Below are 16566 nucleotides of genomic sequence, written 5' to 3' on the forward strand. Positions count from 1 at the left end.
CTCTGGTGATGTGCAGATGCACATCTAAGTACAGCAGCACACCGGTGGGTGGTGAATGTGGCAATACCACCAGAAGGGAATAAGAGGCGGGCAGGAAGGGGTTGCTATTTAACAGGGAGCCCCACACCCATGCATGAGCCTACGGCGGGGAGAACTTCTAGTGGAAGCAAGGTCTCGACAGGGGACAGCAGGGGCACAGAGTGCAGAGTAGATGGTGGCACAGGGGAACAGAGGCCACTGGACACTGGGGATTTCATTCTAAGCAAGAAAAGGAAGTCGGGCAGGGGTATAAACTACCATCATTTGACTAATTTTAAAAGGAGCATGCTGGCTGCTGTATGGAAAACAGAATGTACAGGGCCAAAGGTAGAAGCAAGAAATCCACGGAAGGGGCTCCTGCACAATCAGGTGAGGATGGAGCAGCAAAGGTGGAAGAAGCCCATTCCAGATCTGACGTAAAGCAGCACCAAGGGATGGGATGTGGCCCGTGAAAGCAAGGAAGCCGTGGTGAAACTGGATTTTGGTCTGAGCAGCTGGTGGAGTCCCTATTTTCCAAGGTGGGAAAGGCTACAGGAAGTATGTATTCTGGAGGTGGTCTGACAGTGGTGACAATCCTAGGCCTTTGCTTGCTGGACAACGATTCTACCATCGTTGGGATCATGACTAAGGAAACCTGTCTTGGAAAGGAATGAAAGCTGCGTGAGGAGGACAGGAGATTCCCCAAAAGCTCATGGCCATTGACAAGAAAACTCACATCCGCAATTCACTTGCAGTGCTACTCAAAAGTGCTAGCTCAACTCCCAAGAGGCCCCTTCTGCTCATGGCCCAAGTGTCTGCGCATTGCTGGGGCCCGGCTTCTAAGCTTCCTTTCTGCAGCTCCCTCACTACAAGGAGAACAGACAGGGCCCCATGCTCCTAACCAATGGCTGAGCCACCTCCTGGCCACAAGAGGGGGGCTGAGAAGCACAGTGTGGCCAGGGCAGTCAGGAAAGGGCATGTGCATGGCGCTCGCCACACCCCAGGCGTCCACCTCTGGGCACTCAGGGAAAAGCACTCTAGAGTGGAAATGTTTGGGATTGCTAGATGAGGTTAGAGCCAAAATGAAACCACGGTGCATAACCAACAGACACACTCTCCTCCAAGAGCCCATCAGCTTCAAACTGGTCAAATCCACTTCTGGGGCCCAACAATGTGTAAGAGAAGCAAGGTGGCCTCCTATTTCAATCAGCATCTCCAGCTCCCGCAGACAGGGTCTTAACACCCTCAAAGCAGGCAAGGAGCCTGCAGAACACCTACCGCTGACTCAGGGCTGGGTGACGCAGAGAGTGCTTCAGCCAGGTGTTTCTTATAGCATCCCGGAGCTCACGGTTACTTCGAGCTGACAACACACCCACCACCACATCATAGTGACTGGACTTCCACTGATGAAAGAAGGCCTGGGAATCTATAAATAAACAATGAGAAACCAGAAATAAGTTATGTCTCAGTTGCTGTAAGTTCAGTGTATAACAGGAGCAGTTTATTACAAAAGAAATGTCTTTAGGTGTGCAATAAATACAAAGAAAAACACGTCTTTAATTACCCATAAGCCCCCATCCAGAGGTGAGTACTACCTTCCGTCTTTCAATCTTTAGAATGGGGATATCTGCACTCATGCAAGCATGGAAGTTTTTCAAAACAGGTAAGATGCTTGTGGTAAGGGAAAAGGCAATGTGTCAAACAATAACAGGCAACAAGTCAATCAGGCCACAGAATCCTTGTTCTGCCACAATCAGCTGAAAGTTCTTTTAACTTCCTGAGTCTCTGTTTCCTTGATTACAAATGGATATAACAACACTTCCCATAAAGCTCTAGTAAAATTTAATGTGTACCAAGATCCTGGGTTGGCTCCAAGCACAGAAGAGGCCCTCAACAGCAAATGCCAGAAGAAAAGTGCTTCGACAGGTGAAGTCCTGCACTGATATTAGTTATTAAGTTTGTGGGATGAAGTCAAAGGACTTCCATACTGCAAAGTATCAGAACCCTTACTTATGTCAATGAAGTCTACCTAGCAAAACTTTCATTATATACAAATTATTCTAAAGAATAAAGGAGCTGGGGATGGGGCTCAGCGGAGAGCACTTGCCTAGCATGGGCAAGGCCCCGGGTTCAATCCTCAGCCCTGCAAAAAAACAAAAACAAAAACAAAAAAAGAGGAGAAACAACATTTTTAGTTAAAAAAAAAAATCATGTAACAAGTCATAAATGGTTCATCTTTCACTGTCATAGTTCTACTAGGCAAGATTACATGCAAACTCTAAAACTTGACTTTAGAAAGCGGATGCAGGCTCCCTCCTTGTTTCTCATCGAAACAGTTTGAGAGCTACCAGCTTATATACAGCTCTGATACGATCCACGTCACCTTTCTCCAGTGCTGGGAACTGACCCAGAATATTGGCAGAAATAAACTATGAGGCCAGGAATCTTTTTTTTTTTTTTTTTGGCCAGGAATCTTTACTACAGTAAATGCGGTGCTTTACAGGATCCAGGTTTTCAGCCCAAAACACAACAAAAAACACCTTGATGCTTTTTCAAAGGTCCAACTAAAATATTAAAATCAGGGTAAGATTATTCTAGGAAAATGTTAAGGCTATTATATTATTACAATAGGAATACAGGAAATGCTTACCTAATTTTCTATATAAAATAACAGATAATATATGTTTACAAAAGACTTCACTTCTAAAAGGAACAGATACTTGTTATTACATTTGTACCAAAATTAATTCTTTTCTAAGTACAGAAATATCTTTAAAATAAACCCAAACTTTCATGGATTAAGCTTGCTTATTAACAGTCCTATTCACTAAATCCTGATATGTGGTAAATGATTACACACAGAAGTTCACTTAATGCTCACAACCCGGCTGGTAGGTACTGACTGACAAAATGAGGAAGCAGGTACAGAGAACTCAGGACCTGCCCCAAGTCAAAAGCTAGTCAGCATGGGGCTGACATTTACTCCCAGGCGACCTGAGTCTAGCCCTTGTCTGTTCTGTTCGGTGTCTGCATAGCCCCATGTAGCTTATTTGATCTTATCCACATCACCAGTTAAAATGGGGAATCAGTGATAGGTGAATCACTGAACGTGCTGTTTAACACATTTTTTTTTAAAAATTCATGGCCCAGAAACATTTTTCTCTCAGATATATAACTATATGGTGAAAGCTGTACCTGTTACTGAAAGTAAATGAATCTGAACTTGGAGAACTGAAATGCATACGTGAAAATTTTGTCATTCCTACCACCCCCTGCATAGAGAAAAACAGTAAGGACTTTCGAGTGACAGGAGGTAGGCAAATGTCATCACCAGTCAAGTCGGACATGGATTCCACTGCCAATGTGCTATGTGACCTCAGCAAGAAGTTATTTACATCCCTCGGCCTCAGTTTCTTTGTTTTCCTTCCAGTACTAGGGACTAAACCCAGGGTGCTCTACTGCTCAGCTATATCCACCAGAACTTTTTATTTTGAGACGATCTCACTAAGATGCCCAAGCCGGCCTTGAACTTGTGATCCTCCTGCCTCAGCCTCCCATGTCGCTGGGATCACAGGCATGCACCACCATGCTCAGCTTTGTCTCATTTCTTAATGACAGAAAACTTGAACAAAAAAGTATTTAGATGCTCTAGTTCAGTCTTTCAAAATGTCATCTCAAAAGATTTAAAGCTGTAGAAAGGTAAAAATTACACTTAACCTAAATGTCTCATTTATCTGATGCCATCAGAAAACAAAAGTGTTTCACAAAAGCAAAATTTCAAAATAACTGAACTATCCATCTGAACACCAAACAGGTATTAGTTTTGGTGATAATCAAAATAATTAGTATTTCAGGCTGGGGCTGAGCAGAGCACTTGCCTATCATGCATGAGGCACTGGGTTCGATCCTTAACACCACATAAAAATAAACAAATAAAATAAAGGCGTTCTGTCCTTCTACAGCTACAAAAATAAACATTAAAATAAAAAAAAATAAATAATTAGTATTTCGAGATAATGTCTTGCTAAGGGTCTAAGTTCCTGAGGCTAGCCTCAATCTTATAACTCCTGTCTGGGCCACCAAGTCACAACAATCACAGGCATGTGCCACCATACCCAGCTAACCTGTTTTTTTTTTTTAGAGAGAGAGAGAGAGAATTTTAATATTTATTTTTTAGTTTTCGGCGGACACAACATCTTTGTTTTGTATGTGGTACTGAGGATTGAACTCGGGCCGCCCGCATGCCAGGCAAGCGCGCTACCGCTTGAGCCACATCCCCAGCCCTAACCTGTTCTTTTTTTTTTTTTTAATTTTTTATTGTTGGCTGTTCAAAACATTACATAGTTCTTGATATATCATATTTCACACTTTGATTCAAGTGGGTTATGAGCTCCCATTTTTACCCCATATACAGATTGCAGAATCACATCAGTTACACATCCATTGATTTACATATTGCCATACTAGTGTCTGTTGTGTTCTGCTGCCTTTCCTATCCTCTACTATCCCCCCTCCCCTCCCCTCCCCTCTTCTCTCTCTGGCCCCTCTACTGACATTCATTTGTCCCCCTTGTATTATTTTTCCCCTTCCCCTCACTTCCTCTTGTATGTACTTTTGTATAACTCTGAGGGTCTCCTTCCATTTCCATGCAATTTCCCTTCTCTCTCCCTTTCCCTCCCACCTCTCATCCCTGTTTAATGTTAATCTTCTTCTCATGCTCTTTGACCCTACTCTGTTCTTAGTTACTCTCCTTATATCAAAGAAGACATTTGGCATTTGTTTTTTAGGGATTGGCTAGCTTCACTTAGCATAATCTGCTCTAATGCCATCCATTTCCCTGTAAATTCTATGATTTTGTCATTTTTTAATGCAGAGTAATACTCCATTGTGTATAAATGCCACATTTTTTTTATCCATTCATCTATTGAAGGGCATCTAGGTTGGTTCCACAGTCTTGCTATTGTGAATTGTGCTGCTATGAACATCGATGTAGCAGTGTCCCTGTAGCATGCTCTTTTTAGGTCTTTAGGGAATAGACCCAGAAGGGGAATAGCTGGGTCAAATGGTGGCTCCATTCCCAGCTTTCCAAGAATCTCCATACTGCTTTCCAAATTGGCTGCACCAATTTGCAGTCCCACCAGCAATGTACAAGTGTACCCTTTTCCCCACATCCTCGCCAGCACTTGTTGTTTGACTTCATAATGGCTGCCAATCTAACTGGAGTGAGATGGTATCTTAGGGTGGTTTTGATTTGCATCTCTCTGACTGCTAGAGATGGTGAGCATTTTTTCATGTACTTGTTGATTGATTGTATGTCCTCCTCTGAGAAGTGTCTGTTCAGGTCCTTGGCCCATTTGTTGATTGGGTTGTTTGTTCTCTTATTGTTTAATTTTTTGAGTTCTTTGTATACTCTGGATATTAGGGCTCTATCTGAAGTGTGAGGAGTAAAGATTTGTTCCCAGGATGTAGGCTCTCTATTTACCTCTCTTATTGTGTCTTTTGCTGAGAAAAAACTTTTTAGTTTGAGTAAGTCCCATTTGTTGATTCTAGTTATTAACTTTTGTGCTATGGGTGTCCTATTGAGGAATTTGGAGCCCGACCCCACTGACTGTAGATCGTAGCCAACTTTTTCTTGTATCAGACGGCGTGTCTCTGATTTGATATCAAGCTCCTTGATCCATTTTGAATTCACTTTTGTGCATGGCGAGAGAAAGGGATTCAGTTTCATTTTGTTGCATATGGATTTCCAGTTTTCCCAGCACCATTTGTTGAAGATGCTATCCTTCCTCCATTGCATGCTTTTAGCCCCTTTATCAAATATAAGATAGTTGTAGTTTTGTGGATTGGTTTCTGTGTCCTCTATTCTGTACCATTGGTCCACCCGCCTGTTTTGGTACCAGTACCATGCTGTTTTTGTTACTATTGCTCTGTAGTATAGTTTGAAGTCTGGTATCGCTATACCGCCTGATTCACACTTCCTGCTTAGCATTGCTTTTGCTATTCTGGGTCGTTTATTTTTCCATATGAATTTCATGATTGCTTTCTCTATTTCTACAAGAAATGCCGTTGGGATTTTGATTGGCATTGCATTAAACCTATAGAGAACTTTTGGTAATATCACCATTTTGATGATGTTAGTTCTGCCTATCCATGAACAGGGTATATTTTTCCATCTTCTAAGATCTTCTTTTATTTCTCTCTTTAGGGTTCTGTAGTTTTCATTGTATAAGTCTTTCACCTCTTTTGTTAGGTTGATTCCCAAGTATTTTATTTTTTTTGAAGATATTGTGAATGGAGTGGTTGTCCTCATTTCCATTTCAGAGGATTTGTCACTGATATACAGGAATGCCTTTGATTTATGCGTGTTGATTTTATATCCTGCCACTTTGCTGAATTCATTTATTAGCTCTAATAGTTTCTTTGTAGACCCTTTTGGGTCTGCTAGGTATAGAATCATGTCATCTGCAAATAGTGATAATTTAAGTTCTTCTTTTCCTATTTTGATGCCTTTAATTTCTTTCGTCTGTCTAATTGCTCTGGCCAGTGTTTCGAGAACTATGTTGAACAGAAGTGGTGAGAGAGGGCATCCCTGTCTTGTTCCAGATTTTAGAGGGAATGCCTTCAATTTTTCTCCATTCAGAATGATGCTAGCCTGAGGCTTAGCATAGATTGCTTTTACAATATTGAGGTATGTTCCTGTTATCCCTAGTTTTTCTAGAGTTTTGAACATAAAGGGATGCTGTACTTTGTCGAATGGTTTTTCCGCATCTATCGAGATGATCATATGGTTCTTATTTTTAAGTCTATTGATGTGGTGAATAACATTTATTGATTTCCGTATATTGAACCAGCCTTGCATCCCAGGGATGAATCCTACTTGATCATGGTGCACAATTTTTTTGATATGTTTTTGTATCCGATTCGCCAGAATTTTATTGAGGATTTTTGCATCTAAGTTCATTAGAGATATTGGTCTGTAGTTTTCTTTCTTTGAAGTGTCTTTGTCTGGTTTAGGTATCAGGGTGATGTTGGCCTCGTAGAATGAATTTGGAAGTTCTCCCTCTTTTTCTATTTCCTGAAGTAGCTTGAAAAGTATTGGTATTAGTTCCTCTTTAAAGGTTTTGTAAAACTCTGCTGTATACCCATCTGGTCCTAGGCTTTTCTTAGTTGGTAGTCTTTTGATGGTTTCTTCTATTTCCTCAATTGATATTGGTCTGTTTAGGTTGTCTATATCCTCCTGACTCAATCTGGGCAGATCATATGACTTAAGAAATTTATCGATGCCTTCACTATCTTCTAATTTATTGGAGTATAAGGATTCAAAATAATTTTTGATTATCTTCTGTATATCTGAAGTGTCTGTTGTGATATTGCCTTTTTCATCCCGTATGCTAGTAATTTGAGTTCTCTCTCTTCTTCTCTTCGCTAGCATGGCTAAGGGTCTGTCGATTTTGTTTATTTTTTCAAAGAACCAACTTTTAGTTTTGTCAATTTTTTCAATTGTTTCTTTTGTTTCTATTTCATTAATTTCAGCTCTGATTTTAATTATTTCTTGCCTTCTACTTCTTTTGCTGTTGTTTTGCTCTTCTTTTTCTAGGATTTTGAGATGAAGTATGAGATCATTTATTTGTTGGTTTTTTCTTTTTTTAAGGAATGAACTCCAAGCAATGAATTTTCGTCTTAGAACTGCTTTCAATGTGTCCCATAGATTCCGATATGTTGTGTCTGTGTTTTCATTAATCTCTAAGAATTTTTTAATTTCCTCCTTGATGTCTTCTATAACCCATTGATCATTCAGTAACTTATTGTTCATTCTCCAAGTGATGTATTCTTTTTCCTTCCTTCTTTTATCGTTGATTTTCAGTTCCATTCCATTATGATCAGATAGGATGCATGGTATTATCTCTACTCCTTTATATTGTCTAAGAGTTGCCCTGTGACATAATATATGATCTATTTTTGAGAAGGATCCATGTGCTGCTGAGAAAAAAGGGTAACTGCTTGATGTTGGGTGGTATATTCTATATATGTCAATTAAGTCTAGGTTATTAATTGTGTTATTGAGTTCTATAGTTTCCTTATTCAACTTTTGTTTGGAAGATCTGTCCAGTGGCGAGAGAGGTGTGTTGAAGTCTCCCATGATTATTGTATGGTGGTCTATTAGACTCTTGAACTTGAGAAGAGTTTGTTTGATGAACATAGCTGCACCATTGTTTTCGGCATATATATTTATGATTGTTATGTCTTGTTGGTGTATGGTTCCCTTAAGCAGTATGTAGTGTCCCTCTTTATCCCTTTTGATTAACTTTGGCTTGAAATCTATTTTATTTGATATGAGTATGGACACTCCTGCTTGTTTCCAAAGTCCATATGAGTGATATGATTTTTCCCAACCTTTCACCTTCAGCCTATGTATGTCTTTTCCTATCAAATGCGTCTCCTGTAGGCAGCATATTGTTGGGTCTTGTTTTGTGATCCATTCTACTAGCCTGTGTCTCTTGATTGGTGAGTTTAAGCCATTAACATTTAGGGTTATTATTGAGATATGGGTTGTTCTTCCAGCCATATTTGTTTATTTATGTTACTAAACATGGTTTGTTTTCCTCTTTGATTATTTTTCCCCCCTTTACTGTCCTACTTCCCACTGTTGGTTTTCATTGTTATTTTCCATTTCCTCTTCCTGTAATGTTTTGCCAAGGATGTTTTGAAGAGATGGTTTTCTAGCTGCAAATTCTTTTAACTTTTGTTTATCGTGGAAGATTTTAATTTCATCTTCCATTCTGAAGCTTAATTTCGCTGGAAACACAATTCTTGGTTGGAACCCATTTTCTTTCAGTGTTTGAAATATGTTATTCCAGGATCTTCTAGCTTTCAGAGTCTGTGTTGAAAGATCAGCTGTTATCCTGATTGGCTTACCCCTAAATGTGATCTGCTTCCTTTCTCTTGTAGCTTTTAAAATTCTCTCCTTATTCTGTATGTTGGGCATCTTCATTATAATGTGTCTAGGTGTGGGTCTCTTATGATTTTGCACATTCGGCGTCCTGTAGGCTTCTAGGATTTGGGATTCTGTCTCATTCTTCAAGTCTGGGAAGTTTTCTCGTATTATTTCATTGAATAGATTGCTCATTCCTTTGGTTTGAAACGCTGTCCCTTCCTGTATCCCAATGACTCTTAAATTTGGTCTCTTGATGTTATCCCATATTTCTTGGATGTTCTGCTCATGGTTTCTTAACAGTCTTGCTGAGCTGTCTATGTTCTTTTCAAGTTGAAATACTTTATCTTCATTGTCTGATGTTCTATCTTCTAAGTGTTCTACTCTGCTGGTAGTATTCTCAATTGAGTTTTTAAGTTGGTTTATTGCTTCCTGCATTTCTAGGATTTCTGTTTGTTTGTTTTTTATAACCTCTATCTCCCTGTATAGTTGATCTTTTGCTTCTTGGATTTGTTTATGTAATTCATTGTTGAAGTGATCTTTCATTGTCTGATTTTGCTGTCTGATGTCTTCCTTGAGACTCCAGATCATCTGAAGCATGTATATCCTGAATTCTTTATCTGACATTCCATCTGCTGCAGCTATTACGTCTTCTAATGTTGAGTTGACCTGCATTGCTTGTGGTCCTTTCTTTCCTTGTCTCTTCATACTGTTCGCGTTCCTTTCTACTTGTTGAAACTGTTGTGCTATTGAATTTTCCCCCTATATATTTATATTGGTCTTGTATAGTTGCAAAGTCTCCCTCGCAGGCGCGGGCAGCAGCTCTGCCCCTCCTCCAATTGGGGCAATGTGCCTACCACACCGGCAGGCCGCTGGGCCTGCTCTGCCGGTCGGTAGCAGGTCCGCCTACCTTGCAGGCGCGGGCGGCGGCTCTGTCCCTCTACGGGCTGCTAGGCTTGTTCTGTCGGTGGTCGCAGTTCTGCCTACTTTGCAGGCGCAGGCAGCGGCACTGCCCCTCTGCAGTCCTCTGGGGCTGTTCTGCCAGTGGGTCGCAGTTCCACCTACCTTGCAGGCGCGGGGGGGGGAGGGGGGGCGGCTCTACCCTTCCTCAGGCCACTGGGCCTGTTCTGTCTGTCGGTTGCAGGTCTGGCCTGTTCTACCTTGCCGGCGCAGGGGGAGGGGGCGGCTCTGCCTCTCAGCAGGCCGCTGCTCCTCTTCTGCTGGTGGGTCGCAGGCCCTCCTACCTTGCAGGAGTGATTGGAAGCTCTGCCCCTCCGCGGGCCACTGGGCCTTTTCAGTTGGTGGTCACAGTTCCGCCTACCTGGTAGGCGCGGGGGGTGGGGGGCGGCTCTGCCCCTCAGCAGGCCGCTGGGCCTGCTCTGTGGGTGGTCACAGTTCCGTCTACCTTGCCGGCGCAGGGGGAGGGGGCGGCTCTGCCTCTCATCAGGCCGCTGCTCCTCTTCTGCTGGTGGGTCGCAGGCCCGCCTACCTTGCAGGAGTGATTGGAAGCTCTGCCCCTCCGCGGGCCACTGGGCCTTTTCAGTTGGTGGTCACAGTTCCGCCTACCTGGTAGGCGCGGGGGGTGGGGGGCGGCTCTGCCCCTCAGCAGGCCGCTGGGCCTGCTCTGTGGGTGGTCACAGTTCCTTCTACCTTGCCGGCGCAGGGGGAGGGGGCAGCTCTGCCTCTCAGCAGGCCGCTGCTCCTCTTCTGCCGGTTGGTCGCAGGCCCGCCTACCTTGCAGGAGTGATTGGAAGCTCTGTCCCTCCACGGGCCACTGGGCCTTTTCTGTCGGTGGTCACAGTTCCGCCTACCTGGCAGGCGCGGGGGGTGGGGGGCGGCTCTGCCCCTCAGCAGGCCGCTGGGCCTGCTCTGTGGGTGGTCACAGTTCCTTCTACCTTGCCGGCGCAGGGGGAGGGGGCGGCTCTGCCTCTCAGCAGGCCGCTGCTCCTCTTCTGCCAGTTGGTCGCAGGCCCGCCTACCTTGCAGGAGTGATTGGAAGCTCTGTCCCTCCGCGGGCCTTTTCTGTCGGTGGTCACAGTTCCGCCTACCTGGCAGGCGCGGGGGGGTGGGGGGCGGCTCTGCCCCTCAGCAGGCCGCTGGGCCTGCTCTGTGGGTGGTCACAGTTCTGTCTACCTTGCCGGCGCAGGGGGAGGGGGCCCTAACCTGTTCTTAATGAATCAAAATCTTCATAAAAAATGCCTCAAATTTATCGCTGTCTTGGCATTAATTCTAGCTGCTGCCTCAGTGGTATCTTTCACCTGGACCAGTACAAAGGTACATGAATTATTCTCTCTGATTTCTCCATATTACTGCAAGGTTTTTCTAAAAATAAGTAAATAAACACATCCAAAGATAAACACATGGCATGTGACAATCCCATGGGATTGTGGTTGGAAACTACTTTTGGGTCCTACTCTACCTCTCTGCCTCCGTCAGTCCTCCTGCTCTAATACCCCTGCTGCTTCTCTTCAACTGCTCTGCTTCACGTGCCTTTTTCCACTCCGGCGGCGGCAGGGGGAGGGCATATTCTGGTCTTTTAGAGAACTTCTGCTTCCAGATACAAGGAAGTCAGACTTGAGAAACACGTGCCTCTTCTCCCACATACCATCAAAAGCAACAGCAACAGCAGGACAGACTGCTGAGTGTTACAGGTCCACACCCCAAGTGGATGCTTCATGAGCACTGGGCAGGAATGTGCGGCAGCTCCCTTTACCAGTCCAACTCTGTGCTCTCTCTACCCTGCTATGTGCTATAACCTCACAGCACCAAGTTTGACTCTGGTGCCTGAAAACAGGGACAAAAATGAAAACTAAGAAAAACATGAGACAAAAGGACATAAAGATCATTCACGAAAGAAGGCAAATAGTCAACAACCCGTGGAAAAAACCTTCAACTTGAATTAGAGCAGTAAAACACCACTTTTCCTTTACATTCAAACTGACAAATGTTTTAAGTGATATGAACTAAATGATGGCAGGGACTTCAAGGAAACGGACCCTCTCCTTCACTGCTGTGGACATGTAATCTGGTGCTGCCTTCTGCAGGGCACTTTGGCAATATGCAAACCTTGGAAGGGAATAACCTTTGTCCAGCAATTCCATCCTGAGAACTCTTAAGACACAGTCACTGACACAAATATCTGCTCACCACAGTGCCACTCGCCAATAGTGAAAACTGCAAGCCCACAGTGCACAAGCAAGGAACCCATCAAATAAATCATGGTGTATCTGTGACAGAATACCACAGAGACAGTAAAATCCTGTAGTCGATCAGAGATACTATCCTACATCATACCAAGAGAAACAGGCTATAAAAACTATGTACATTCTGTTCAGTTCCATTTATATACAGCACAAAAGCAGGCAAAGCTCTGTCGTTATGTCAGGGTGGTGGTTTCTACTAGGCAGAGATGGAGGAAAGCAGGAAGGGTGCTTCAGTGGTGATTTTTTTTTAAATTTGAGTGCTGATTAGCTGGGGATTTTGAACTTGTGCAAATAAATTAAGCTGCACAGATACATGAAAAGAATGTGTATTATACATCAATGACATTTTAAAGCATATTAAATAATTTCCCCCAAACATGTACCAGAAACCTAGGTGTCCCTCAATATATGAATGGATAAAGAAAATGTGATATATATACTCAGTGGAATATTATTCAGCTTTAAAGAAGAGTAAAATTATGGCATTAATGATTGAAGTTAGAGAATATCATGCTAAGTGAAATAACCAATCCTACAAAAGCAAAGGCCAAATGGTTTCTCTAATATGCAGATGCTAATTCACAATAAGGCGGGGGCATTAGGGAAGAATAGTGTTACCTTAGATTGGGTAGGAGGGGAGGGGAGGGGATGTGGGGATAAGAAAGATAGTAGAATGAAACAGACATTATTACTGTATGTATATATGACCAATATGATTCTGTAACATGTACACTCAGAAAAATGAGAAATTATATCCCACCTATGTATAATACATCAAAGTGCATAGATGCATTCTACTGTCATGTATAATTAAAACAAATAAAAAATGTTAAAAAATGTATTAGATGTGTTTTTAAAAATGGTCTAGATTTTCCTTTCCTTTTTAAAAATAATTTCATTTTTCTACAAAGAACTTGTTTCACTTTTAGAAGAAACTATTTTAAATCATAAAGTCATTGTGGCATGAAAGCAGATGGATGACCTACTCATTCATCTCCCCCCCCCCCCCCAGTTTTATTCTCTTGATTCGTTCATTCAAATTACTGAGCACCTCCTGTATTCTCTATGCTTAAAGGTACAGACAGCAGCAAGCAAGTTCTTCACAATGTCAGGAATAATTCATATCCCCAGGGAAGCTCCCCAGGATAGTGACCATTTCTTTTCTTAAACACTGTAATACATTCTGAAAGTCTAGCTACCTGCTAGGCTCTGCACTGACTGCACATCCAAAAATCTAGGGAGTACACATCCAAAAACCTAGGGAGGCTGACCTCAAACTGACTGTTCAAAATAAGCTCAAAAACCAAGAAAAAAAAAAATCAAACAAAATTCCACTCTCACATTGCATGTTCTTGGACAATATCAATCACCAAAGATGAAAATCTTGAAAATGAAAAAAACCACAACAAGCTCCTCCCAGACCTACTGAGAAGGAGTCACCATGTACACTATTACAGTGTGCTCTTGCCAGCCTCAGAGGTACCTCCCCAAACAGCCTGCTAACACAGACTTCAGCTACCACCATGCGCACTACCACTCCTCTCTCAAAGCCATGGAGTGCTGTGACTTAGGCCCTGTCCTGGGATTCATTGAGTCTTCAAAACAACCCTGTATCATTATTTTCGAAACAAAGAAACTGAAGTACAGAGACACAATTAGCACACAGCATACAGGGGTAATTTTAGAAGAACTAGGCCTAGGCAAACTTGCAAAGCAAGCAGCAATTGGTTTCTGACCTACTTGCCCTAGGTCCCCACAGATTTCTCAGCACACCAGGCATCCAGCACACCTTGCACTGCAGGTATTCACTCAGTAAATGTGTTCCTTTCCTTTCTTTGGTTTCCTTCTTTCCAAATAGCCTACACAGGGAAGGCCCCCCCAAACCCCTTTTTTCTTTTAAATCACATCATTCTTCTAAATTAACTGTTAAACAATCCTTACTAAGGCATTACCCAAAACCAGTATGCTGGGATCAGGAATACCCTCCTCTGCATGCCTGGCCTGATGGCTATCTCCTTCATCCTGCAGGATCCTCCAGATGCATGGAGCTCACAAGGAGGCCTGCTTCCCCTTAACAGCTGCTTCCCTGCAGGTCTCAGCTGTTGAAGGCAATCCCCACAGTAGAACAGATCCTGGCATGAACACAACTCACTTCACTCAGGTCCCTGCTCAACGGTCTCCTCTTCAGTGGCCTTCGGTGACTCCCTGTTGAAACATATTTGTCACTGTCCCATGAGATTTATAATTATTTTCTTATCCCCTGTCTTCCAATTAATAAATGCATAAGGGCAAGCCCTTTATCTTGATTACTGCTTAATTCTGCACCTAAAACAGGAGCTGGCCCAGAGAAAGCTGCAATGTTTGCTGAGCCAACTGCCAGCCAGAAGGCCTTTCTTAATATTCTGGGGAGGTAAATCTCCCAGAAAATACTGTCTCGACTTGATTGGATCGAAGGTGGACAAAGAGGAAGAAGAGAGAACAGAAGTAAATCTTAATATGCTAAATTGTGGGAAGAATATTTAGCAAAATCCTGGGGTTTTCTGTCTAGGTTTAAAGAGTAGGATCAAAATGCAAAAATTCCCAAATGTTTTAGTTTAAACATGGAGAAGCACAACAGAGAAAGCAGCTGTGGGAAATCTTGGCAATCACAAACCTTGTCCTGTTTTGTTTTGAAAGTGCTTAAGGGAAAAAAGTTAAGAGTCTGTCAGGTTTTAGATTACAATATCCTATTTATTATCTGACCAGATGCCCAATACCCACTCAAAGTCAGAGTTAATTTCTACAACCAGTATTGATCTCCTCACTCATTGCCCTGTCCCTTCCCACAGTTCACCTGTTTACTTAATCTAGCCTGGTCTAACAGGGTGACAGGCACCAGTCACACACCAAGCAAACAGGAAAAGCCTGTCTCCAACTAAGAAACTGATTGCAGGCCCACAAAGATGGAAGCATGAAGGCAAGGTTTTTGTTTGCTTTACTGAACCCCAAAAGACTGTTAAGGTAAAAAATATTCTAAGGGTGCCCTGCAAGTAGATTTTAGTAGGACTCACTGATTGAAAAGGAAATCGATAAAACACCAACCCTACAGATGTTACCAAGCACTTCAAATGTATGGCAATTTCTTATCAACTCGGTCTAGAAAAAAAAACAAACCCCCAACTTGTTAATAGGCTAACAGCACTGTAATACTGTACTTCCATCATATCACTTAAATAATATTTCATCTATTCAGGTCACATAAATAGCCTTTTCAAAAAGCTGGTGGTTTGTCAAATAGGAAAGTAAAATAACTCCAACATAATCTCATATGACAGTGAGCCAGTTTTGAGGATTGCTAAATATTTTGTTAAGGCTCAAGCGATATCTGCCAAACAGCAAATATTCCAGTTTTTAAAACTTTCCGATTAAAAAAAACAAACAAACAGCTGTTTTGAGAAGAGGAGGTAAGAAAACAATCCCAACATAGTTAAAAAACAAAATAGGTATTACCTCATCTTTAAAAATAGCTTGCTTTCCAGCTCTGGGTACAGTCCTCGGCAAGCCCTTAAGGAGGTACGGCAGGGGAAGCTGGAGAGGTGCAGGGGAGCTGGACCCCTCTGCACCTGGGTGCGCTCCCGCGGCGGCCGCGCACGGCCAGGACGGGTGCCCGCACGTGCACCGCGCCAACCGGCCCCACGCTCCGGGGCCCGCGGCACGCGAGCCGCGCCCGTCCCACTCGACCCCGCCGTGGCCCAGAGCGCACAGCACGCCCACCCAGCGCGGGCTTCCGTTAGGCCTGCCGCCCCGGCGCCCGACGGCCACGCTCCGCGCAAGATCCCGGCCCCGGCCCCGGCCCCGCGCCTCACCTGCCGCGCCGGCCCCGGGGGCGCGGGCGGGCGGCGCGGAGCGCAGCCGCAGCCAGAGGTGCAGCGCGGCCCCGAGCACGCACGGGCACAGCAGCACCAGCCAGTTTCGCATTGGCCGCCCAGCCGCTCCCCCTCGCGCCCCGCCGCGCGCAGGGCTCCCCCGCGTCCCGGCCGACAGCGAGGGCCCCGCGCGCGCCCGGCCCAGCGGGCGACTCCGGCCCGCGTCTCGCCAGCCTCCGACCGCGGGCAGCGGCGCACGGCGCCGAGGCCCCGCCCCGCGCAGCCCCGCCCATCGGCGCCGAGGTCCCGCCCATCGGCCCCACAGGCCCCGCCCCGCGCGCGCCGGCCGGGAGCTGGAGTCCCGCGCGGGCCGCAGGCAGGGGGCGCGCCCGGGGCCCCGCGCCCCGGAAACCACAGCTCCCAGGGTCCCGCGCGAACGGAGCATGCGCATGCCTTTCGCGCCGAGCCGAAGCCCCGCCGGCGCGCCCGCCCGCCCGCAGTGGCGAGTGTGGGGGCCGGCTCCGGGCGCGGTGGCGGGGTCCGCCCTCCAGAACCGCAGGGCGGGAAC

General features: G+C 44.5%; 1 protein-coding gene across 2 annotated transcripts in view; it reads right to left on the reverse strand.

The window, feature by feature from the left end:
- Nucleotides 1–16220, reverse strand: part of B3galnt2 (beta-1,3-N-acetylgalactosaminyltransferase 2) — a 54082-nt gene extending 37862 nt beyond the window's left edge. For both annotated transcript variants that reach the window (XM_071619840.1, XM_071619841.1), the window contains exons 1-2: nt 15999–16220; nt 1297–1444 (exon numbers count right to left, since the gene is read on the reverse strand). In XM_071619840.1, coding sequence (XP_071475941.1) covers nt 1297–1444; nt 15999–16110 — 260 coding nt within the window. In that variant the 5' untranslated portion in view covers nt 16111–16220. The remainder of the gene's footprint in view (nt 1–1296; nt 1445–15998) is intronic.
- Between the last annotated feature and the right edge of the window lie 346 nt (nt 16221–16566).

The sequence above is a fragment of the Marmota flaviventris genome, chromosome 12 (assembly GCF_047511675.1).
Source record: "Marmota flaviventris isolate mMarFla1 chromosome 12, mMarFla1.hap1, whole genome shotgun sequence".
NCBI classification, from domain to species: Eukaryota; Metazoa; Chordata; class Mammalia; order Rodentia; family Sciuridae; genus Marmota; species Marmota flaviventris.